We start from the raw sequence: 26,525 nt of genomic DNA on the forward strand, positions 1-26,525 counted from the left end.
CCAGCCCCATGGCGCAGGGGGACGCTGGCCCCGGCCGCGGACTCATCGCGCTGACCTTCTGCCTGCTAGCCGCGCGCGGTAAGGGCGGGCGCCGCGGCAGTGGCGCGAGCCTCTGAGGCGTGTGCGTGTGCGTGCGCCCGCACCCGCGGCTGCGCTGGGCTGTGGGGCTGGCGGGAGTCCTGGGTACCGAGTGAGCGCGGGGGCCGTGGGGCGAGGGTTGCGAGTCCTGGTGCCTGGGATGCATGGGCATGGGGGTGTGCGAGTTGCGGCCGGGGGCGTTTGCGGCATGTTGTCCGCAGAGGGTGTGTGTGTGTCCTTGGTTTGCGGAGTCTGGAGTGAGCGAGTGTGTGTGTGTGTGTAAGTGTAAGAGAGAGAGAGCGGTGGGGGGGGGGGACTCCTGCGGGCGTACGTGTCCGCAGTGCGTGCCACGGTCACAGCGTGGCATCGGCCGGGCTGTGGCTATGGGGTTGCTGGCTTGCATGGGTCAAGCTCTGCCCACCGTCTCTCCGGTGTATGTTGAGAAAGAGAAGGGGTGTGGAGGGGTGTGTCTACACCTCCATTTGTGTCGGGTGCGTGTGTAATTGTGTTTCTGGGGCTGAGCTAGTATTTGGCCTTGGCTTTTGGGGAGTGTCCTTGCCCGTGGTGGGGAAACAGGGCGGGAGATTCTGAACTGAGTGTGTGTGGTGGTGGTGGGGTGATAAAACAACACTCAACTTTGCCCAGTGGGTGTGGTCCCTGGGGCTAGTTGGGGCAGGGGAGATCTGATCCCCAAATTCGCGGCCAGGAGTGGTCTGGGGGGGAGGGGGCAGAAAACCAGGTGCTTTCGTGGACGCGTCCAGCGCTTGCTCTCAGGATGGGACACGTGTCACTCCTGCCCCACCATCCACGGGCGGTTCAGTGAAGCATGGACGAGGTCAACAAGGCCTCCTCCAGTCCCCACCCCAGTGCGGAGTGAATGGGGGGAAAGGGTTGGAGTTGTCCAGCTGAAAGAAGGGCTGGGGACGGGGAGACAAAGTCCCCAAGTGTGTGTTTGTCCCGGTCTCCTTCTTCCACCCCTAGTCCTCTCGATTTCAGTCCGGTGTGTGTTTGGGGGGCGGCCCAAGGGGAGAGTAGGTGGTGGGGCTGGGGAGGGGGATGGGCTGCCCGCTTTGTTCGCCTCCTTCTGGCCTTCCCCGGCCGAGGGGGGAGCTGAGGATGTGTCCGGGGCGAATCGGGGAGGGACTTGGAGGTGGGGGTGGGGAGGGGGATTTCTCTCCAGCTGCTGCGGCTTTCCAGAGAGACTCAGCCAGGCCACGTGGGAGGGAGGGTGGGAGGGTGGTGGGGGAAGGAGCTCAGCTCGGCCAGCCCCAGGCCCATCTCCGGGAAACCCAAATTGTGTGTGAGAAAGTGCCTCGAACTGCTCGGACCCCTTCTCCCCCAGCACTGACACGCCCCTTTCCAGTCCTGACCTTTGACTTGGCTTTCGTCCGCTGCGGGAAGCTGCCTAGGGGCAGGGTCGGGGTGACTGGGCAGAAAAGTGGGAGTCCAGGGTTTGTCAAGTGAAAGGGGCGGGGAAGTGTCAGAGGGGAGTCTGTCCTCCTGGAAGGCTGGGATTAATGAATAGTTTTGCCCCTCTCACTCCGCCAAGAGCTGCTGGGATGAGCTTAGTCTGGGTCCAGCAAAGAGGGATCTGGGCTAGGAACCGCACCCGCGCTTTCTCCTGTACCTCTGAGGCCTCAGGCAAGGGGCTTAGCTTCCCTGATTTCTAGACTTGGCCTCTCTCAGCTACGGAGTGCACCGCACAGGGGCTGGGCCCCAGCTGAGGCTCGGCTTGGTTGCAAAGTGAGTGGCTAAAGCAACCACTCTGCTCTCTCTCAGTCCCACTCCCTATGTGTGTGATAAACAGCAGCAAGCCCTGGGGCACTCCTGTAGAGCTCTGAATAGCCCTGTGATCTAGATGGCGGTCATTCATTCATTCAACAAATATTTACTGAGCACCTTTTATAGGCTAGCATGTGCTTGGTGCCTGGAATATAGCAAATAAGGAGGCAGACATGGTCCCTGGTACAAAGCTTTCTGTCTGGTGGCGGAGGAGATTTGCTTTCTGACAGGTAAACAAGTACTCTGCCATGCTGTGAAAGATGCTGGGAGGAAGGGCTCCTAAACCTGTGTGAGGAGGTCTGGAAAGGCTTCCTGGAGGAAGTGATGAATAATAGAACTAAATGTGAAGAGAGAGCCCTGCAGAAGAGTGAACGGTGAAGGGAAACGTTTTTCAGAGAGAATGACATGTGCAAATGCTCAGAGGTGACTTAATCTAAACCTGAAAGAAACTAAGCCTGGCTGGAGTTCAGAGTAAAGAGGTGGGTGTGTGGCAGGTGGTGGAAGGGTGGGACAAGAGCAGTGGAGTACCAAGAGGAGAGGCTGAAGAGGGGGACTGGACCCAACTCATGAAGGACCTTATAAGCCCCACTATGATTTCTGGCCTAAGAACCCCCATAAGCCACTGGCAAGTTTTAAGATTAGCTTTGCATCAACTTGGCTTTAGCCAGTGTGGAGAATCAATTGGGCAGGGGTGGAGGCAGGAAGCTCCAGCTCCTTGGAAGGCTGTGATAGTGATCCAGAAGAGAGGATGGTAGCAACTAGTGTAGTGGCAGTCCGGGTGGTCAGAACGGTTGGATTCTGGAGACATTTAGGGAGTAGAACCAGTAGGACTTGAGGATAGACTGAATCGGTAGGGGGTGAGAGAGAGGGTAGTAAAAAAATAATGAGAGGCTTTGGCAACATCTACATGGGTCAGAACAAAGGGCTGAGGGTGGCGTGAGGATAGTGCCAGGCTATGCTTGTCTGCTATCGAGTCAGGGATTGGTAAGTGAGGAGATATTTTATGAGAATGGGACTCCTGTCTGGGAAGGTAGAAAGCTGAGTTCTTCGTTTTCACCACATGCAAGTGTAACTCTCCCGTCTACCCAAGTCAGAATTTGGGTGGTTGGGAAGCCAGAGGTGAGAAACCAAAGGGATCTAAGAACCTGAGAACTGCTTTCTTCTCACCAGGGAATGCCCTTTGCCCAGTTCTTAGCCCAGATACTCTGAGATGGGTCTCACTCAGTTGGGGTGGTCCTTTCTGACCCTGTTTCTGAAGTCAGGAACTGGGTCAAACACTGTGATTCCCCTTAATGGTGAATCTTATCCAGGTATTATCTAAACCTTTATAGATCCTGATGTGCTTTCATGGTCCAATTAATCACACATGTACATGTAAATTAGCATTTCCTTTCATTTCTCTTAAAAGTACCTCTTTCAAGTTAAGTGAGCTCAGAATTACAGCATCCTTGATGCCAGCACTGAAAGGAATTTAGAAATTATTTTAGCTTGACCCCATTTTACAGATGAGAAAACTGAGTCAGTAAGAGGGAAATGGCTTCCCAAAGTTGCACAAATAGGGACTGAGCTAGGGCTAGACCCAGGTCACCTGGCTACATTGCCAGGTTGGAGAAGTCACCCTTTCCTGGGATTTCGTAGATACATACCCAAGTCCACCTTCTCTGCATACCCCTGCCAGTGAGATGTTACCAGCTTTGAGCCTGGCCCCCTTCGTTGGTCTGTCTGGGTTCTGGAATCGACCATCCTCCACTCACCCCCACCGCCTCCTCCTGTTCAGCTCCCACTGTCTCTGAGGTACAGCAACCAGACTTGACGCAGAATTCCAGATGCAGAACAGATGTCATTGCCAGGCGGGCCTGGGGCTCCCAGCCCTTCTGCGGGAGGAGTAAGAGCAGTTCTGAGGGGGAGGACAGGAGTGATGGGAGATGAGGAGGAAGGAAAATTAAAGAGGATATGCCGGGCTCACCATGCAAAGAAATTGAATCTTTATCTTCTAGGCCAGCCCGGCTGCTAGCTACTACTCCCTCATTGCTGAGCCGAGGAATCTTCTGGATTTGGGGGTTGTGGCACTGTTGGAGGGGCTCTGGTGGTGTAGTGGTTAAGGCATTTGGCTGCTAACCAAAAGGTCAGTGGTTCGAACCCACCAGCCGCTCCTCAGAAGAATGATGAGGCAATCTGCTTCCATAAAGATTTATGAGTTTGGAAACCCAATGGGGGGTTGCTATAAATTGGAATCGACGGCAGAGAGTTTGGGTTATTTTTTTTCTTTTTTGGTTTGGGTCTTTTGGGGCCAGGGAACCAGAGGATCAGTAAGTTATCTCAGGTAGCAGGGACACTGGTACAGACCTGAGACTCCAGAATGGTTAAGTAGTTCATTGCCTTGTTCCCTAGTTTGGAGGACTAATCTTTGGAGAGTGAACCTAGTGTACAGGGAGGCAGGTAGGCCATGAAAAAAGGCATTCTTCATTATATGAGCCACACAGCTGGTGAGCAGGTAAGGTGGAGAACACCCAGCGTTAAGTACAGAATTCCTTTCAGTGTGAGATTGCTGCTCTGTCTTTGCTTTGTGAGCATCTGTTAGGTGCCATGTTGTGTGCAAGGCATATTCCACATATATTATGCCCATCAAGGAGCTCTGGTGGTGCAGTGGTTAAGGCATTAGGCCACTGGCCAAAATGTCAGTGCTTTGAACCCACCAGCCACTCCATGGAAGAAAGATGAGGCAGTCTGTTTCCATAAAGATTTCCAGCCTTGAAAACCCATTGGGAGTCACTGTGAATCAGAATTGAGTTGAAGTCAGTGAAGCTTTTTTTTTTTTTTATGCCCATCATGCCTAGCCTTGAAGGGAGTTACTATTATTTTTACAGATAAGGAAACTGAGGCTTGGAGAACATGAATGAGTCTATGTCTTACCTCTTTGAGTTTGTCTCTGAATATCTGTCTACTCAGCCACTCAGGGAGTATTTATTGAGCACCTCCTATGTGCCAAAGGTCACTGGGTGGCATGGTTTACATGCAACTATTAACCTAAAGGTTGGTGGCTCAAACCCACCCAGAAGTGACATGGAAGTTCTGCTTCTGTAAAGGTTGCAGCCAAAAAACCCCATGGAACATTCTACTCCGTAATGCTTGGGATTACCATGTATCAGTATCGACTCGACAGCAACATGTACAATGTGCCAGGCACTGTTCTAGGCACTGGGGATTTAGAAAAGTGACTAAGACACAATCCCAAGAAGTTATTACTTAGTTGAGGAGAAAGGCAAATCAAAACTGTAGAGTGGTAATTGTAACTATCTAGTGCCCCGGGTCCTCTGAGGTGGAAAAAAGGAGGAGTGTCAAAATTAGAGAGGGATACAGCTATTCTAGACAGAGGGAGCACAAGAGAAATGTATGAAGCAGCCCTGTGCTTTCATAGCACTGAAAGTGGTTTGGTGTGGTGGGGCAGAGGGTCGCTGAAGGAAGGCAGGGCCCAGGTCAGGCTGAGTTTGGCTTTGCCATCAAGTTGGCTGGGCCTGTCTCCTCAGGGTTGCAGATGAAGGGAGGGTTGAGGCCTTCTCTGTGTCCCAGGCAACCGTCCCAAACTCTCCTCCAGCTGTTGGTGGGAGGGGCTTAGTATGTGGTAAGGAAGGTAGCCAAGCTGGGGGGCAGGGAAGGAGGTTGCTGGAAGAAACTGACTTTGTGTCGTCTGAGACGAGAGAGTGGTGATGGAGAATTGCTCCTCAGTTTGAAAACAAGTTGTTAATCTGTAGGGCCCCAAAACTCAGAAGTGACAAGGCATTGATGTTTGTGACACATTCTTAGCTGAATGAATGAGACACTTTGGCCTTGTTCCCCTCCCCCACCCACATGTCCCCTTCCTAATAGCTCACTGAAAAAAGGAGCTGGAGGCTCCAGTGCACACCAGGGCCCCACTAATCCCATGAAACAGCATTGAGCTGGCCCTTAGGCTCAGCAGCAAATCTTCTTTCTGTCTGGGTTCTAGTTGGCCTCATAAAATCTAATTTATCCTGTAAGTGGGTAAAATAATCTGTCAAAGAATGGAGATTGAGAGATGGCCCTGCGGCTCCCTGTGTAGAAACTACATCTCGGACAGGGTCTCCCTAAAGAGGCTGAGGAAAAAGGACTGTGGGAGAGTGAGGCAGAAAGCTGGTGGGCAGCAAGGGTCCGCTGAGCACTATGTCCACCCTACTTGTGAGAGGGGTATCTAAGACATGCTCCTGCAAGAGACTATGGGGGTCTGCCACAGCAGTGAGCTAAGGGTGGCAGGTCACAAAAACACTGGACAAACAAGGCTCACTTCCCAAGGCATCACTTTTATGAGAAGATTTGATGGTGTAGGGACCATGTTTATATTAAAACAAACATTGTTATGTTATCGAGCAGAATGCAAAATATGCCAGAAGTTTGAAAATAACATTTCGGAGAGTCAGTGAAGCCTCATGAGTATGTCCTCCTTTGCCGTTAAGAGAATTTAAAAAGGGACCAGTTTTGCTGTTCTGATAGAGCCTGGTGGAACCACTGAGACTATGGCCCCTAGCTGCCCTTCAGGTCTGGAATTGAACCCAGTCCTGTGGCTTCCAGCCAAACAAAAGGCAGGCATATGAGGTGAACATTGATTTACATTAGGTAGATACACTCGTTGGAGAGATCAATCATGGGAGAAGAGAAGGGCTGTGTATGCACAGGGAGACAGCTCAGGGGCCACGAGTGCATGGACGGAAGGATACAGGAAAGAGGTAACTATGGGGAGGAAGTGGGAGGAGAGCTGTTGCATTGTGGGAAATTGCAGTCAATATCATAAGACAAAGTGTGTATGAACTGCTGTATGGAAAATGAATTCGCTCCGTAAACTTTCACCCAAATCACAATAAAAATTAAAAAAAAAAAAGAATTTTAGGGAAAATGTTTCAGAAGTCTGGCAAATCCTCCTTTCACACATTGGGGAAACTGATGTTGAGAGGAGGAGATGACCAACCCGAGGTCATACAACACATGACTGGACCTAGAACCCAAGACATCACTCGGATTGATAGCTGGTGTCACTCAGGGTGGTAACTCATGGTATCACCCTCTACTGGACCTCCTTCCACATAAGACCATACAGAATCCTTTGTAATGTTTATTACCAATTTTAATCTTAGAATACTATGTGATAAATATAGTTGTAAAATGCTTAAATATGGTATTTCTTAGATTATATAAATACTAACAACAAAATTGTTTTGTAAAATCTACATTGAATTACATTGTTAGTAACTGAATGGAAGTCTTTTTTGATGTTTCTGCTTCTTTTCTTTTTTTCTGGTGGTGCAGTGGTAAAGGCATTTGGCTGCTAAACAAAAGGTTGGCAGTTTGAACCCATCAGCTAGCTGCTCCTCAGGAGAAAGATGAGGCGGTCTTTTTCCGTGAAGACTTACAGCCTTGGGAACCCTAGGGAGCAGTTCTCCTCTGTCCTATAGGGTCTCTATGAGTTGGTATTGACTAGATGGCAGTGGGTTTGGTTTCATTTGGTTTCTTTTAATTACTACTTCAGTCTCAAAAAAGTTATTGATATCGGTTCACAAATACTAATTACCACAATATTGTACCTAAAACACCGGGAAATTTGACAGAATCCGCAACTATAAAAACACCCACAGCAAGGAAAAAACAGCCTGTGCTTGAAGGGGCTGCAGAGGAAACCACGTGATTTGAAGCGTCATTGTAATTGGGTAATAATGACAGCTCTGAGGAGCTCCTTGTTGTTGTTGTTGTTGTTTGCCGTTGAGTCGCCCGACTCATAGCGAGGAGCTCCTTAGAAGGTTCAAAAAATAAATTAGCATAGAGTTTTAGTCTTGTAGATATATTGATACATGTATGCTGGGCTTACTAAAAAAAAAGTTATTGTTATAAGAAGCTACAGGGGTATTTTAATAAAAAATAATAAATTTCTGCTGAAACACTGAATAAAAATTTTATAGACAGTCATTTTGGTGTCGTCACCCACTCTGACAGTATCACTTGTTGCTGTCTGTAGCTCCCCCCCACACACACACACACACACACTCCCCTAGTTATACGATTGACCCAGGACTCATTCTAGGCCTGAGCTTGTCACATCACACCCTGTTGTCTGTCTAGGCAAGAAGAAAAGAGAAGGAACCTCCAAGTTGCTACAGGATGTGAGACTCAAAAACTCCATCTAGGGAAGGCAGGGGCCACTTCTCAGAGGAGCTGGCATCTGAGCTGAACTCCAAAGGATGCATCTCCTGGGCATAGAAGCTGGGATGTGCATTGAGGCAGAGAGACCTGTAATTTGGGGGCAATTGTCTCCTAATGCTAGTTTATCTCAGAAGGTTAAAGAAGGGGTAGTTTCTCCAGAGAGAGAAATGAGATCCCCCCATCCTACCTCTGGGCCTCAACTTCCCCATCTGTAAAATGAACGGTCTCAGGCTTTCCAAACTATAATAGGCCATCCTGGGCTCCTGACATAGCCCTGTTGCTCTCGGAGGGGAACCCTGGTTCTTCCTGCGTCTGTATCCCCATTTCCCTGTTCCGCCTTGCGGGGTTCCTCAGAGGTGGGGAAGCCAGACATCTGCTGCTCCATGAATATTCAGGAAGGGAATCAGAGCCTCCTCTGGACTCCCCAGCCAGCCGCAGGCCCCTCTGGCCGCCATCCTGCTCGCCAGAGCCTGGGCTGCTGACATACCCAGCAGCTGCTCAGGCCCAACTGTTCACATTGTTTGTTCATCACGGCAGGGGATTTTCCAAGCCCCGGACATGCTTTGGGGGGCAGGGAGGCCACCGTAGGGCTCTGGGATTCATATTGTGTGGGGCTTCTCTCTCCTGAAACCCAAACCTACTGCTCAGTGGCTGGATTAGGGCAATTGGAAGCCACTGGGCTGAGAGTCAGGCCTTGCTTCCCCCTCATCCTATGTGTGAATCATGGAATTTAGAACCTGAGAGGTCAAAGGGACTAGATGTTAAGATCAGCAATTACATTTCTACAGCTCTTTACAATTTATAAGGAGCTCTGAAGGCACAGTCTAACTAGAAGGTTGGTGGTTCAAACCCACCAGCCACTCTGTGGGAGGAAGATGAAGCAATCTACTTCTATAAAGATTTACCATCTTGGAAATCCAGTGGGGGTCGCTATGAGTCAGAATCAACTAGATGGCAGTGGGGTTGGTTTTACAGTTTATGAAGTACCTTTAAAGAATGAGCTCAATCTTGAATGATGTCACTGGCTCTGGGCTGGAATCTGACATATGTCTTGTTTAATACTCACAAGCTAGGTAAGATCATCACCATTTTACACTTGTGGAAACTGAGGCCTAGAGAAGTGAAGTGACTTATTACACAGCTAGTAGGTGGAGCAAGTCTAGAACTTTGATCTTCTGCCTCAAGGTCAAATGCTTTTCCACCTCAGCACATAGCCTGCAGTGTTGTGACTACAATTAGAATGGCAACTCAGGTGAGTGCTAGGGCTCCATTCTCCCTGCCCTCAGTAGTAATGCTGAGCCCAGCTGTGCAGCAAGTGGTACGGAGTAGATCCTTTCTGAAGGACTGGAAAAGCAGAGGACCTGTCCAAGCCCTGTCTGTCTGTTCATCCTTTCCACTACAGTGCTAGGGCCCTGGCCTGGGCCCTAGTCTCCTCGTCTTGGCCAGTCAGGACTTCTTTTTCATTCTTACTCCTCCTTGGGAGTATTGGGAAGGGTACCTGGAGATGTGCTGACTTGCAGGGGTTCTAAGCATCGACATATGTGTGTCCAACTGTTGATGAGTATGGCAGAGACTGAGTTGCATGTGCTCAGGTGTGGAAAGTTGTATCTATAGGTTAAAGTGTATGTGTGTCTCAAAAAAAAAACCAAAACAAATTCACTGCCTTTGAGTCCGATCTGACTCATAGTGACCCCTCCTTGGGTTTCCAAGGCAGTATCACTATGGAAGTAGATTGCCCCATCTTCCTTTCGAGGAGTGGCTGGTGGGTTTGAACCACCAGCCTTATGATTAGCAGTCAAATGCCTTAGGCACTGTTGTTGTTAGGCACTAGAAGGTGTTATATACTTACCCAGGAATGGGTATGTCAAGGCCACTGAATCATAAAATCATAGACTCTCAGAGATCACCCACTACAGTGAAGTAAACTGAGGCTCAGAATGGGAGGTGACTGGCCCAAGATCACTCAGCTAGCCTGTGACAAAGCTGGGTCTAGAACTGAGGGTCTCCTGATTCCCTCATCTCTGTGGTTTCTGCATGTCCCCAGATGATTCTGTCTGCCCAGACCTGCCATGTAGTGAGAATTGGCCACTGTTCTCACCTGTGTTCCTGACTCACTCACAGATCTGTCATTCTGCCTTGAAGCAAGGAGTCAGGTTAAAGGACACGAAGGAACTTCGAACCATTGAGCTTTCATAGTGAGCACAAGGAGGCAGCAGGTCCACTTCTGGGAGATGCAACTGGAAGGACCAATCATTCCTGGGTTTGTTTTTTGTTTTGTGTATTCACAAGGTTGTGCAACCATCATTACTTTCTAATCCAGAACATATTCTTTTTATAATTTTTATTTAACAAGTAATCTATGAAACAGATATCCCCTGTATTATATATTCCTTTCCCCTTTACCCAAGTTAATGTGTCTATCCTCTAGTTAATGGTTTTCCTTCCCTTCCCTTCCCTTCCCACTCCTGATAACCATCAGAGAATATTTCTTTTTGTATATAAATTTTTTCTTAACTTTTTACAATAGTGGTCTCATGCAATATTTGTTCTTTTGTGATTAGATAATTTCACTAAGCACCATGTCCCCAAGGTTCACCTATGTTATGTTTCACAGATTTTTCATTTTTCTTTAACATCGTACAGTATTTTGTTGTGTGTATGTTCCATAGTTTGGTTATCCATTCACCTGTTGATGAGCATTTGTTTGTTTCCATCTTTTTGCTATTGTGAATAGTGCTCTGATGAACATGGGTGTGCATATCTGTTCGTGTCATAGCTTTTATTTCTCTAAGTATATACCCAGTAGTGGGGTTGCTGGATCAAATGGCATTTCTATTTCCAGCTTTTTAAGGAAGTGCCGGACCATTTTTCACCATGGTTGCATCATTTTACAGTCCCACCAGCAGTGTATGAGGGTTCTAGTCTCTCCATACCCTCACCAGCATTTGTTGTTTTCTGTTGTTTTTTTTTTAACATTGCTATTAATGCTGGAGTGAGATGATATCTCACTGTTGTTTTGATTTGCATCTCTCTGATAGCTAAGATCTTGAGCATTTCTTCGTATGTTTATTGGCTGCCTGAATGTCTTCTTTGGTGAAGTGTTTGTTCTTGTTCTCTGCCCTTCTTTTTTTTTTTTTCATTGAAAATCCAAGTTTATTTGTTTTTTAAAGATTACAAAAAAAGATTAACCCCCACCCTCACTCCTGGTAACTGCTAATAAACTTTGGTCTTTATAAGTTTGTCTATTCTTGTTATTTCATATAAGTGAGACAATATACTAATTGTCCTTTTGTGATTGACTTTCATTGAGCGTAAGGTTTTCAAAGTCTAAATAATGTTTTAATCTTTGTTGTTTAAATCCTTTATTCATCTCAAGCCTTTTCTTCTGTTACCAATTCTGTTTTCAACTATGTTTCTTGCTGTTTCTAATTTATTTTGTTGTGTGTTGTTGTTGTTGTGTTGTTGTTATGTGCCGTCGAGTCAGACCCGACTCATAGCGACCCCTCCTTGGGTTTCTGAGGCAGTATCACTATGGAAATAGATTGCCTCATCTTCCTTCCAAGGAGTGGCTGATGAGTTTGAACCACCAGCCTTCTGGTTAGCAGTCAAGTGCTTTAGGCACTAGGCTACCAGAGCTCCTGTTCTATGGTAGTGTTATATTTATCAAGTTGTTTCCTTTACTCTGCAATCTGTTTTTTTTTTTTTAAAGTGTTTTTTATTTTTTTCTGATGGTGGTGTTACATCAACTCATAATTGAGCTTGTTTTGTTGAATTCATGTTAAATTCCTTGAAAGCACAATACACTTGGAGGAACTTCTGTTTCTTAGGTTATCTTTTCTTCTGAACTCCTCTGCCCATTTTCTAATTGGATTATTTGCCTTTTTATTGTTGAGGTATTGAAGTTTTCTGTAAATTTTAGAGATCAATCCCTCGTCCTAGGTGTTGTTGCTAAAAATTTTTTCCCAGTCTGTGAGTTCTCTTTTCACTCTTTTGGTGAAATCTTTTGATGCGCATAAGTCTCTAATTTTTAGGAGGTCCCAGTAATTTATTTCGTCTTCTGGTATCTGTGCATTTTTATTTATGTTTGATAGTATATTTATGCCGTATATGAGGGCTGCTAAGTTTGTTCCTAGGAGCAGCCCTAATATAAGGCACAAATATACTATCAAACATAAATAAAAACGCACAGACACCAGAAGACAAAATAAATTACTGGGACCTCCTAAAAATTAAGTTTGTCCCTAGGAACTCTGGTAGTGTAGTGCCTAAGGCACTTGACTGCTAACCAGAAGGCTGGCAGTTCAAACCCACCAGCCACTTCTTGGAAGGAAGGTTGGGCAATCTACTTCTGTAGCGATACTGCCTTGGAAACCCAAGGAAGGGTTGCTATGATCTGGGTCCAACTCGACGGCACATAACAACAACAACAAGTTTGTCCCTATTTTTTCTTTGAGGATTTTTGTAGTTTTAGATGGTCTTTGATCCATCTTGAGTTCATTTTTGTGTATGGTATGAGATATGGGTTTCATTTTTCTGCAAAAGGATATCCAGTTTTGCCAACACCGTTTGTGAAAGAAATTATCTCTTCCCATTTAATGAGTTTTGGCCCTTTGCCAAAGATCAGCTGTCCAAGGTAGATGAATTCATTTCTGGATTCTCAATTCTATTCCATTGGTCTAATGTCTAATGTCTCTTGTTGTACCTGTACCAGGCTGTTTTGACTACTGTGGCCATGTAATAGCTTTTAAGATCAGGAAGTGTGAGGCTCCCTCCTTTGTCTTCTTTTGTTGTTGTTATGTGCCATCAAGTCAGACCTGACTCATAGTGACCCCTCCTTGGGTTTGTGAGGCAGTATCACTACGGAAGTAGATTGCCCAACCTTCCTTCCAAGGAGTGGCTAGTGGGTTTGAACTGCCAGCCTTTTGGTTAACAGTCAAGTGCCCTAGGCTCTACGCCACCAGAGCTCCTTTAGTAGTGCTTTACTTATCCAGGGTCTCTTTCTATTCCGTGGCAAATTGGTGATTAGTTTTTCTATTTCTTTAAAGAATAATGATGGAGAGCTATTACACTGTGGGAAATTGCAGTCAATGTCATAAAATAAAAGATGTATGAACTGCTGTATGGTAAATGAATTTGTTCTGTGAACTTTCAACTGAATCACAATATTTTTTATTATTATTAAAAAAAGATATATGGAAAATTCTGGAGGGATATAATGATAAGGATGATATTTATTGGCCATAATAAATCATAACAACATACAATAAATAATATGTCATTTTAAAAAAAGAATGATGATGGAATCTGGATCAGGATTGCATTGTATCTGTGGATTACTTGGGATGTGTTGACATTTTCATGATGTTAAGTCTTTTTATCCATGACCATGGTATATTTTACCATTTATGTAGGTCTCTTTTTAATTACTATCATGAAATGAGCAAAGACCTGCAGTTTGGAAAACCAAAAGGGAAAAACATGCTCAGCATTTCTCAAGCTGAAAAAATTGAGGAAAAAATTTAAGCCTCGAGTTGCAATATTGAAAGATTCTATGGGAAAACTATTGAATGATGCAGGAAGCATCAAAAGAAGATGGAAGGAATACACAGAGTCACTGTACCAAAAAGAATTGGTCGATGTTCATCCATTTCAGGAGGTGGCATATGATCAAGTAGAAACTGTACTGAAGGAAGTGGTGAAGAACAAGGCTCCAGGAATTGACGGAAAACCCACTGAGATGTTTCAACAAACGGATGCCCTGCTGGAGGCATTCACTTGGCTCTGCCAAAAGATTTGGAAAGACAGCTACCTGGCCACCTGATTGGAAGAGATACATATTTGTGCCCATTCCAAAGAGAGGTGATCCCACAGAATGTGGAATTTATCAAACAGTATCATTAAAATCACATGCAAGTAAAATCTTACTGAAGATAATTCAAAACCAGTTGCAGCAGTATATTGACAGAGAGCTTCCAGAAAAGCAAGCTAGATTCAGAAGAGGACGTGGAACCAGGGATGCCATTGCTGATGTCAGCTGGATCTTAGCTGAATGCCAAGAATACTTGATATTTACTTACATTTTATTGACTATGCAAAAGCATTATGTGGATCATACCAAATTATGGATAACATTGAGAAGAATGGGAATTCCAGAACACTTGATTGTACTCATGAGGAACCTGTACATAGATCAGGAGGCTTACATTTGAACAGAACAAGAGGATACTGTATAGTTCAAAATCAAGAAGGGAGTGTGTCAGGGTTGTATCTTTTCACCATATTCATTTTGTATGCTGAGCAAATAATCTGAGAAGCTGGATGATGTGAAGAAGGACATGGCATCAAGATTGGAGGAAGACTCATTAACAACTTGTGATTCACGTATGATGCAACTTTGCTTCCTAAAAGTGAGGATGACTTGAAGCACTTATTGATGAAAATTAAAGACTACAGTCTGCAGTATGGATTATACCTCAATGTAAAGAAAACAAAAATCCTCACAACTGGTCCACTGTTAGACAGCTTCACGGTGGATGGAGAAAAGATTAAAGTCGCCAAGGACTTCATATTACTTGGTTGTACAGTCAACACCAAAGGAAGTAGCAGTCAAGACATCAGACGACATATTGCATTGGGAAAATCTGCTGCAAAAGACCTCTTTCAAGTGATATGGAGCAAAGATGTCTCCTTGAAGATTAAGGTGTGCCTAACCCAAGCCATGATATTTTCAATCACCTCTTATGCATGTGAGAGCTGGACAATGAATAAGGAAGACCAAAGAAGAGTTGATGCTTTTGAGTTGTGGTGTTGGAGAAGAATGTTAAGAGTACCATGGACTGCTAAAAGGACTAACAGATCTGTCCTGGAAGAAGTACAGCCGGAATGTTCCTTGGAAGCGAGAATGGCCAGACTTCATCTCATCTACTTTGGTCATGTTGTCAGAAGGGACCATTCTCTGGAGAAGGATATCATGCTTGGTAAAGTGGAGGGTCAATGAAGAAGGGGAAGGCCCTCAACGAGATGAATTGACACAGTGACTGCAACGATGGACTCAGATATAGCAAGGATCATGAGGCTGGCACAAGACTGGGCAATGTTTTGTTCTGCTGCGCATAGAGTCACTATGAGTTGTAAACAACTCAACAGCACCCAACAACCACCACCACAACAACTTTTGGTTTCTTATAGTAGTGTTTTGTAGTTTTCTTTGTATGGGTCTTTTGTGTCTCTGCTTGGATTTATTCCTAAGTACTTCATCTTTTGGGTGGTTATTGTAAATGGTATTGTTTTCCTGATTTCCTTTTCTGTGTATGATCCTATACATAGAAAATCCCAAGGACTCGGCAGGAAAAATTACTGGACCTAATTGAAAGATTCAGTGAAGTGGCAGGGTACAAGATCTACAAAAATCAGTTGGATTCCTTTACTTTAATGAAGAGAACTCTGAAAAGGAAGTCAGGAAAACAACACCATTCCAGAATATTTTTATTACCACAAAAAGAAACATGACATCCATTAGCAGTAACTCACAATTACCACCTTCCCCCAGCAACCACTAATCTACTTTTTGTTTCCATGGATTTGCCTATTCTAGATATTTAATATCAATGGAATCATACAATACATGGTCTGTTGCTACTGACTTCTTTCACTTGGCTTGTTTTTAAGGTTCATCCATGTTGTAGTATGTATCACAGCTTTATTCCTTTGTATGACTGAATAATACTCCTTTGTATGGGGTATATCACATTTTGTTCATCCATTCATCAGTTGGTGGACACTTGGTGTCTTAGTTTGGGGTCTCTAGAGTAGCAAAACCAGTGAGACATAGATAGATAGATAGATAGATAGATAGATAGATAGGGATTTCAAGAAAATGGTTCATGCAATCATAGGGGCTGGCAAGTCTCAAATCCATAGGTCTGATGGCAGGTTCTAGACATCTGCTGGCTCACAAGATGGTGGGAGACTGGTGAATCCAAAATATGCAGGTCAAGCAGCAACCCAGAAATTTCTCGGGTCAGGTGACGAGAAGATCACTGGGCCCAAAGAGAGAGAGAGAGAGCAAGCAATCCCTGCCAGACATCCATTTATATTCTGGAGGCCACCCCCACACACACACAAGGAACCACCCCCTTTCAGTTGATTGGCTGATCACATCAGATCACATCATGGAAGGTAATTACATTACATTATGGAACAACACCCAGTCTAGTATCTGCCAAACAACTGAGAATCGTAGCCTAGCCAAGTTGACACAAAATTAACCATCACCCTTGAATTATTTCCACTATGTGGCTATTATGAATAATGTTGCTTTGAATCTTTTTATGGATGAGGAAATGGAACAGCAGCAAGAGGGGTGCAGAGAGGAGCAACAGTTTGCCCAACATCATAGTTATAGTAAGCGGCAGAGCCAAGATTCAGACCCAGATCTTTCTCCACAGTTGGCCTCAGCCCCATGTGGGGGTGGGTAAGTCAGGAACTGGAGACTCGGCAGTGAGAGGACACACCTGATGGGCCATGCTTCCTCCTCCATGCAGGGGAGCTGACATTGGCCCAGGAGACAACTGTGGAGCTGAGCTGTGGAGCAGGGCCGCTACAAGTGATCCTGGGCCCAGGACAGGCTGTGGTGCTGGACTGTAATCTGGGGACTGCCACTGCTGGACCCCCCACTAGTGTGACCTGGAGCAAGGATGGGGCCTCCCTGCCTGAGCACCAGCCCCTGCACTTGCTGCCCAATGGCTCCCTGTGGCTGTCCCAGTCACCAACACTTGATGGAAGTGATGAGGTGACCACTGGGGCCTCAGGCATCATTGAGGGCAGCTATTCCTGCCTGGCCCATGGCCCCCTTGGAGTGGTGGCCAGCCAGGCTGCTGTGGTCAAGCTTGCCAGTAAGTGCCTGCGTCTGAGGTCTGGGACTGGAGAGCTGGGGTGTGGAAATTGGAACCACAGTTAGTTACCTACACGAACATTTGTTTCTTGAGTCCACTTCCCTTTTTCCTGCCTCCCATCCTGATCAGTGGGTCCTTTCCTGGAATTTCCCTCCCTATTCATTATCCCAAGGAGCTCTGGTAGCATGGTGCCTAAGGCACTTGACTGCTAACCAGAAGGCTAGAGGTTCAAACCCACCAGCATTCCTCAGAAGGAAGGTTGGGCAATCTACTTCTGTAGTGATACTGCCTTGGAAACCCAAGGAGGGGTCGCTATGAGTCAGGTCTGACTCGACGGCACATAACAACAACATTCAGTATCCCATTATCTTCCCACTTCTTCTCCACTCCTTCGTTCCTCCTCCTGTGCTTTACTTTTGGGGCCTAGAGTCTGGAGCTGTGCTCTCTTCCAGGAAGCCTGCCAGAGAGGTTAGTAAGGGTGTCGGAGCCTCCTTGTGGGGAGCTCCCCACCCCTACCCAGGTTGGAGGATGGAGGTATATCTGACCTCCACCTCCTCGTAGGAATCAGCCTCGGTCTGCTGCTAATGGTGATTCTCCCCCATCATGAAGTTAGAGGACATCAGATGTTTCCACAAAGCCATTCTTTACAGATGGACTATGTGGAGTTAAGCCCCACACTCCAGCCCCTTCCTTGGGTAACTGTCAGGAGGCACAGATCTCTATGAAATAATTTTCAGGCCAGGAGAAATATTTATCTTACTGTAGTCTGACCGTTACAGTGATATTTGGCAGGGGGATTTTGGAATTTCTTCTGTTCTCAGCATCTGACCAGAAATCCCTGCTTCTTATCCCTTCGGCCACCTCTCTCCAACTGCGTGTGTCCTTATGGTCTGAATTTGCTCACTTTGTGTCTGTTGCTCTGTGTTTCTGTCTCTGTGTGTGTGTGTGTTTTGCTGCCTCTACTCTTTTTCTCTCTGCTCCTCTCCTGTCCCTGCCTGTGTCTCACTGTCCTCATCCCCAGCACTCGCAGGCTTCTCTCTGCACCCGGAGTCTCAGACAGTGGAAGAGAATGGGACAGCTCGGTTTGAGTGCCACATTGAAGGGCTGCCAGCACCAGTCATTACTTGGGAGAAGGACCAGGTGACAGTGCCCAAGGAGCCTCGGTGAGTGCCCTAAAGGGGAGTGTGGGTTGGGTCCTGGTGGGAAGATCAGAGGGGTTTCTGAGATGTGCTCAGGAACTGGGGTCCAATAATCCAAGTAACTCCATTTGCCCAAACCAGCTTGGGAGCCAACCACTGCCTGACACCCGCTCATTTCTGGTCCCAGAGATATGTTAGACAAGAAATTTTCTGCTCCCTGAGAGGAAAGCCGCCCACCAAGCTTTGGCGCCTAGATGGGGACTAGTGGTGGGGTCCTTCAGAGCATGTCTAAGCCAATCACTTGCTTTATTGAGAAGGAAACTGGGGACCAGAGAGGAGCTATGATTTATCCAAGGCCACATGGTGAGTCACTGGCAGAATATTCCTTGTTTGTTCAGGGCCCCAAGGCTTCTGGGAGGGTTTTCCCTTTTAAATATTCCTCCAGAGGTTCCAGCGGGGTGAGGAGTGGAGAGTGGTGGTTCTGTGGTAGAATTCTCACCTTCTGTGCAGGAAACCAGGTTTGATTTGACAGAGGCTGATGTGTTGCTAAAGGAGCTCTGATGGCAAGTGCCTAAGGCATTTGGCTGCTAACTAGAAGACTGGTGGTTCAAACCCACCAGCCCCTCCATGGAAGGAAGACCTGGCAATCTAGTTCCATAAAGATTTACTGCTTTGGAAACTCAGTGGGAGCCACTGTGAGTCAGAATTGACTCAGTGGCAGTGGGTTTGGTTTGCTTTTTGGTTATGTGTTGCTATGGTGCTGAACAGGTTTCAGTGAGGCTTCCAGACTAAGACTGGGAAGAAAGGCCTGGTGATCTACTTCTGAGAACCAGCCAATGAAACCTTGATGGATCACAATGATCTAGTCTGCCACCAATCATGGGGATAGGCTGGGCAGCATTTCATTTCATTGTCCCTGGAGTCACAGAGAGTGTGGGACCAGCTCAATGCTTCCATCCTGGATGCAGTGCTACTCTTCTTGTTACGGTCCCATTCAGTAGAGAGCAGCCAGCTGACAAATGGATTATGGAAGTCCTTCCTGTCTCATCCTCCTCTCTCCTCTCAAAATCAGTGGTAGGCAGAGCCATCCCAGTGTGGAGTTTCTGGGGTAGAAGAAAAGCAGAAGCCAAACCTCAGACTTGATCCCTATTTTGGGAACCAGATATGCATTTGTTGTGACCATTCACTGTTGATTTGCATCTATGGTCTCTGTGTTGGTCTCATGACTGGGTCATTGCCCCATGGATTCTTGTATCTTTGGAAATGTGTCTCAAGGGTCTTGCCCTTGGGCCCTGAAATCCTTTCCCTGCATCTCTCTAGCTTAATTCGCAGCTTGCTTGCTTTCCTTCCCTCCTGGGTGGAGGTGGGGTTCCAAAGGTTCAGAAATGCTGTTTTCCAGATTCCCCTCTCCTAGGACTGGACTAACCTTCTCATGACTGTATTGAGTTGTCCCGGGTCATCTTTTTCCCCTGTTTAGATGGAAGTGGGACATGTAGGAGAAACTTAAAGGAAAGTCACTGAACACATCCCTGTGATAGTTGTGAGGGAAGAAGAAGAGCAAGAAGTCAAGACATAAGAGATGCTCTTGACTTTGGTGACCAGTTAGCCCCATAGTCCCTCAACATGTCACTTCTCACCCAGCCTATAAAATGAAGGGTTGGATTTAAGTCAAGTTCTTTGTAGAATATTCATCCCATACAATGCTTCTTGAAAAAAGCATTCTATGATCAAATAAAGTCTTGGCCTATAACTTGGAGTTAGCAAGTCCTTAAGAAGGATTTGTTTTACCAAGTGCTTCTTAGACTCATTTGTCCATGAACCCCTTTTAAAACAGAAGGCCTTCCCATGAATGAGCATTCTAGAGAGTGACCCTTGAGAAATGCTGCCTGAGCCCTTCGAGCTGTGAAGTTTTAAATTCTGTGGCTTTGTAAATGCAGGAGCCACTGTTGTTAGGTGCCTCCTGGGAGTTGCATGAACCCAAAACAAATGAACTGGGCAAGAAACAAGTGAGAGCCTACTCCTGGCAACCCAGAAAGGGTGGGAGGTAGCAGAAAAATTTCCCCGTGTTAAAAGTCACAATAGCCACCACTTAATGAGTTTACCCTGGGCGAAGCTTTTTACATATGTTTTCTCAGTTAATCTTTCCCATCATCCTTCAAGGTAGGTTTTTTTTAAATTTTTTTCATATTTCTCCTCTATTTTCTCTTAGGTTGTCTTCCTAGCAGATATGTTTTTAAAATGCAGATAAACAAAAAGAAACAAAAATTACCCATTATCCTACTACCCATACAAAACCACTATTAGTTTTGACATTTGTCCTTTCAGACTTTTTTCCTATATTTGCTGTAACTATTCTCTTTTAAAACTTGGATCATACTGTACCTACTGTTTTTTTGTTAAATCATCTTTAAAAAAAAAAAAAACAATATGGGATTATATTGGTCTGCATTTTTTTTTTTTTCACACTTAATATATAGTGCCTAAGACACTTGATGGGAGCTCTGGTAGCGTAGTGCCTAAAACACTTGACTGCTGACCAGAAGGCTGGCGGTTCAAACCCACCAGCCACTCCTCAGAAGGAAGATGGGGCAATCTACTTCCATAGTGATACTGCCTTGGAAACCCAAGGAGGGGTTGCTATGAGTCAGGTCCGACTCCACAGCACATAACAACAACAACAAGACACTTGACAGGAGCTCTGGTAGCATAGTGCCTAAGGCACTTGACTGCTAATCAGAAGGCTGGCAGTTCAAACCCACCAGCCACTCCTAGGAAGGGAGGTTGGGCAACCTACTTCCATAGTGATACTGCCTCTGAAACCCAAGGAAGGGTCGCTGTGAGTCGGGACCAACTCAATGGCACATAACAACAACAACAACAATATGTAATGAACATCTTTCCAGGTCTGTACATATGGATATGGGAGATACTATTATTTGTATTAAATGAGGAAACTGCGGATCAGAAATGAAAGTAACTTGCCCCAGGTCACATAACCAGTACTGAGGCCCATTTACTCCTGAGGGGTATGTGTGTGTATGGATGTGTGTGTGTGTGTGTGTGTGACCCTAAGGCTTTTGAAGGTATGACTTGGTGTTTGGGGCAGGGAAGCCACAGGATCTGAAGAAGTTCCTGCTGCTAGTAAAGCAGTCCAACTGTGGTTCAGGACAGAGAAGTGACTTCCCCAAAGTCATTCAGCAAATCAGCGGGGATCAGACCTTGTCCCCAACATCTAGTTTGGGTGACATCCCAGGAAGCTAGTGCTGCCAGTTCCTGGGCTCTGGAGTGTTTGCCCCCAAGTCCTCTGAAAAGTGATCCTCATCTATAAATAACCAGGTTCACATGTCCCAGCACATTGTGTGGGGGAATAAAGAAATGCCTACAACAGCAACTTGACTATGCCCAAGGTATGTATTTTTACACATGCCCAGATATAGTACATGTACAAATATGCTATTCATAAACTCAGCCCAGTGGTTTGAAAGAGACCATATGCCTTAGTGTAGGGTACTCACATGTGCAGTTAATAAACACACTCTGGCAGAGTGGATGTAAATATTTTTGGAACTGATGGTGAAGACTAGATCCTGAAGCGATTTCCTTGTACTTATGCTGATCTTTTGTTGTTGTCGTTGTTATGTGCCCTTGAGTCAGACCCGTCTCATAGCGACCCCTCTGTGGGTTACCGAGGCGGTATCACTACGGAAGTAGATTGTCCAACCTTCCTTCCAAGGAGTGGCTGGTGGGTTTGAATCGCCAGCCTTCTGGTTAACAGTCAAATGCCTTAGGAGTTCACTATGCTACCAGAGCTCCTATGCTAATTTGTAATAGGGCATAATTTTTCTTCCATGGGAACCAGTAATTGATGAAATCAACATTTCCCAAATTCAAGGCATTCGCAAACATCTTCATCTTTTTGGCCACCCTTATACCATTTATATAATCACTTGCTTAATACTTTTCTTTTTCTTTTTTTTTAAATTCTTTTCTTTAAATCAACTCACTCCTTCATAACTTTAACACATATTAAAAGGGAACATTATCTCACTGCAGTCAATGGAAAACCACCAACACATGCCATAAATAGAAGGTAGCCATACAAATAAACACATAAGCACTGGAATAAAAAAAAAAAAATGTGTACATGAATCCACATGAAACTGTTTTGTTATCACCATTCAGTCACACTTTTAAGAAACATGGAACTAACAGACTTGAATAACGTAGGCTCCCTAGTCCAGCCTTCTGTTCTACCCATTCCCAGGGTTCCTCGTGTCTACCTCCTGTGACCCTTGGCTAGTGTTCCTTTTCCCTGGGTGGATCTCTCAAGGGCTCAGGGTGGGGCCTCCTTGGCCCTCAGGAAACTCAGAGCAGCTGCGTCATTTCTTTTGCGTCCTTGCGTTCCAGCCCTACACTTGGCCTTTTGGAGGTGAGGGTAGCAGGCTGAGGCTTGGACTTGCAAAAAGAGTAATCCCTTACTTTTCAATAGAGGTTGATTTCATTCTGTAAGTAGTTATTTAATTTTATTTGAAACTTGAATTTATTTTTAAGTGATAAAATATACCAACTTTACAGAAAGGAAAAAAAAGTCACCTACCAGCTGAACATATCTATGACCATATTGAGTGTTCTCTTCCAGTCTTTTAAAATATGTATATGGTTTACACCATTGTAAACATGTGCTCAGAGCTTACAGTTCATAAATCGTGTTTATGTCCATTAGGTGCATGAGCCACATAACACATTAGGAGAGTTAGGAATATGGATAGGCAGGGCAGGAAGGATGTAACCCATTTTTCAGATGAGAAGCCTGATGCCCAGACATGTGATGTCACTTGCTAAAACCAGATAGATTGGAACCAGTTCTTTCTCCACATACTCACAGCTGTGTCTGTGTTAGAGCCAGAGTTATAAAATAAAGTATACAAGGGCACATACTTTGCTGTTTTAATTTTAGTATATTTCCAAATTAATGCATATTCATTGTAAAGAAAAACAACAACAAATAAGAGTTCCCAGTAATCCCAATGCCAAAGAAAACCCCCAGGAATTATATGAGCTTTATCACCCCTTGACTTCTGTGCATATCCTAACACATATCATTTCTTTCTTTTCTACAACTGGAATTGCTTCATGAACAGTGTGACTTTTTTTTTCCCCCACTAACCAATGTATCTTAGACATCTTTCCATGGATAGAATTCTAAAAACACATTTCAACAAAACAGAAAAGATTTTAGATGAACACTTAACAGCAGTTCCACCGCTGCTTCTGTTGACTGTGGCAACAGTACCACGTCCGGGGAAAGGTATTCATTTATTCATTCATCAGTGGTTCATTCATTCATTAAATATACATAATTAAGGATATATTGCTTGTCAAAGGAGATATTAGCCTGGGTACCTAGAGCACAATTTCCCTAGAAAGACCAGGGAACTTTGGGTTTAGGAAGTGTGGGCAGCTCCTGGTGGGGTCAAGTTAGCAAAACTGAGACAGGGGGAGGGGAGAAAGAAAGGTCCTGGAGCCAGAGTATATGAGGAGGCAGAGGCCTGGGGTGGGCGTGGAAGAACCGTGTTTCCCACATGGTCTTGCTTGTCCTTCCCTACCTGACCTTCCCTATCAATTTTTCCATGACAGTAGGCTGAGTCCTGGCCCAGGATTTTACCTCCAACTACCCTTGCCTCCCCATCCCCTTCTCCCACTCTGACCCAAACACAGATGTGGCCAAATCCATAAGGGCAGTCACTGGGGCTAAAGGTAAGAGGCTGCAGGCAGAGGTGGGTTTGTCTGTGGGATGAAGTGATACAGGTTTATTTTTTTCCTCTAAATCCTTGTCAAGCCACAGCAGGTTTCTGGGCCTGTGGCTGGAATTTTCAGCACCCTTCCTCCCACAGGAGACCCTGTGTGGTGCAAATGGTTAATATACTCAGCTGCTAGCAGAAGGGTTGGAAGTTCAGCAGAAGGGTTGGAAGTTCAAGTACACCCAGTGGCACCTTGGAAGAAAGGCCTGACGATGTACTTCTGAAAAATCGCCATTGAAAACCCAATGGAGCAGAGTTCTTACTCTGCCCATCTAGGATTGCCATGAGTTGGAGTTAACTCAACAGCAACTGTCTTTTTCTGTTTTCTTCCCTCTCCCAACCCTTGAGCTAGTTCTCATGTTTAGATTACCTCGTACTTAGATGGGGAAGAACCTGGTTTCCCCATTAGCTAAGGGATTTCCACCAAGCATACAACCGCCTCATTTCCTCTCTGACCATGCCCAGCACTCCCTCCTGAGGCCAGCACCATTTGCTTTATTGAGAAGGTAGGACTCAACCTGGAGCTGATTCTACAGGGATCACAGTCAGTAGACTCAGCATAACTTTTCCAAAATTCATCCATGTAATAGCATGTATCAGAACTTCGTTTCTCTTTATGGTTAAGAATGTGGTATGTTCATTGTATGGACATACCACATTTTGTTTATCCATTCATCTGTTAATGGACTCTTGGGTTGTTTCCACCTTTTGGCTCTTGTATATAGTGCTACAATGAACATTGGTGTACGAGTATCTGTTTGAGTCCCGACTTTCAAGTCTTTGGGGTGTATACCTAGGAGTGGAATTGCTGGGTTATATGGTAATTCTATGCTTAACTTTCTGAGGAATGGCCAAACTGTTTTCCACAGTGGCTGTACCACTTTATTATTACCCTCTAGCAATGGATGAGGGAGCTCTGGTAGCATAGTGGCTAAGACACTTGCCTGCTAACCAGACGGCTGGCGGTTCAAACCCACCAGCCACTCCTCGGAAGGAAGGTTGGGCAATCCTACTTCCGTAGTGATACTGCCTCGGAAACCCAAGGAGGGGTCGCTATGAGTCGGGGCCGACTCGACGGCACATAACAACAACAACAAGCAATGGATGAAGGAGCTCTGGTGGGGTAGTGGATAAGGCATTTGGCTGCTAACCAAGAGGTCAGCAGTTCAAAACCACTAGACGCTCTGTGGAAGAAAGATGGGGCAATCTACTTCTGTAAAGATTTACAGCCTCAGAAACCCAATGGGGGTCACTATGAGTCAGAATCGACTTGATGGCAGTGAGTTTTTTGTTGTTGTTGTTTTGTTTTTTAGCAATGGATGAGGGTTCCCATTTCTCTTCATGCCTCCTTTTAACAGCTGCCTAGCATTCCATTGTATGAATGTACCAAAAACGATTTAGCCAGTGCCCACCCTACAGATGGACACTTGGGTTGTTTCCAGTCCTTTGCTATTACATACAATGCCAAAGTATCATTAAACATACATTTTTGCACACATATATCAAAGTATCTGTGGGATAGAGTCCTAGCAATAGCTATTGCTAAGTGCGGTTTCTTTTTCTTTTTAATATTTTGTATGCACAACCAAAATACATTCATTGTCAGGTACAGTTTTGATTTTGAGGTCTCACCAACTTGTTCCTGAATGAGGATTCATCAGTTGACATGGCCATCAACAAAGGAGGAAAGCCCGTCCCCTCTCCCTTCTTTTGCGTGTGTTACCAAACCTTCTGACCAGCTGCCTATCTGATAGGTGAAAATGGTTATTTTGTAGTTTTAATTTGCATTTCTTTTATTATGAGTGAGGTTTGAAAGTGAAACGCTGTAGGTATTTCAGAATTGAGTGGGAGATAGTCCCAGGACAGTTTGGAATTCCACCCTGCCCTCAGGACCCTGTGTATCTCACAGCTGCCCTCTTCCCCTCCTCCAAGGCTCATCACCCTTCCCAATGGCGTCCTCCAGATCCTGGATGTTCAAGAGAGCGATGCAGGCTCCTACCGCTGCGTGGCCACCAACTCAGCCCGCCAGCGCTTCAGCCAGGAGGCTGTACTCAGCGTGGCACGCAGAGGTAAGGGACAGGGGAAGGACTAGAGGGGTCTGGGTGTTTCTTGAGACTGCCACCTGAGAATTGGGATGGGCCTGAAGAAGCCCCTGCATTTAAGTAGGTGAAAATATATCAAGATATCGGCCCTCTTTGAGGCTAATGAGGTAAAGAGGTATTAGTCCCATTGGAGAGGTGAGGCAAGGAAGCCCAGTGGGGGCAAGTGCCACCCAGCAAGTAGGGGATAGAAAGGGCTAGAACCCAAGCCTCAGGAATCTCAGCCCAGGGCTCCTCCCTTCCTGAGGAGCCTCTGCTCCCTTGGGTTAGGAAGAACATCCAAGGCTGGGCACAGGAGTGGGGAGGGGAAGTATCTGACAGAGGGGTGTCAATGCCCTGAAGCCTTTTCTCTACAGCCCCTCTGTGTCCAGAGGGTCCCAGACATTAGGGGATTCTCCCCTGGATGCCAGCTATGCAGTGCGACCCAAGCCTCCACAGCCTAGGGCTCCAGTCCTTTTCTCCATTTTGCTGACAAGCTGCTGTCCCAGTGTGATGGAGTAGGAAGGGCTCAGGTTTTGAGGTCAGAAA

At 45.7% G+C, this 26,525-nt stretch overlaps 1 protein-coding gene across 1 annotated transcript in view; it reads left to right on the forward strand.

The window, feature by feature from the left end:
• The first annotated feature begins 8 nt into the window (after nt 1-8).
• The window catches only part of IGDCC4 (immunoglobulin superfamily DCC subclass member 4), a 45,122-nt gene continuing 18,605 nt past the window's right edge, over nt 9-26,525 (forward strand). Inside the window, exons 1-4 of the mRNA XM_007957686.1 lie at nt 9-78; nt 16,608-16,958; nt 17,980-18,121; nt 25,831-25,967. Of these exons, the coding sequence (XP_007955877.1) occupies nt 9-78; nt 16,608-16,958; nt 17,980-18,121; nt 25,831-25,967 (700 nt within the window). The remainder of the gene's footprint in view (nt 79-16,607; nt 16,959-17,979; nt 18,122-25,830; nt 25,968-26,525) is intronic.

Source organism: Orycteropus afer, unplaced genomic scaffold, assembly GCF_000298275.1.
Source record: "Orycteropus afer afer isolate SDZICR_OR568_19922 unplaced genomic scaffold, OryAfe1.0 scaffold00015, whole genome shotgun sequence".
Lineage (NCBI taxonomy): Eukaryota > Metazoa > Chordata > Mammalia > Tubulidentata > Orycteropodidae > Orycteropus > Orycteropus afer.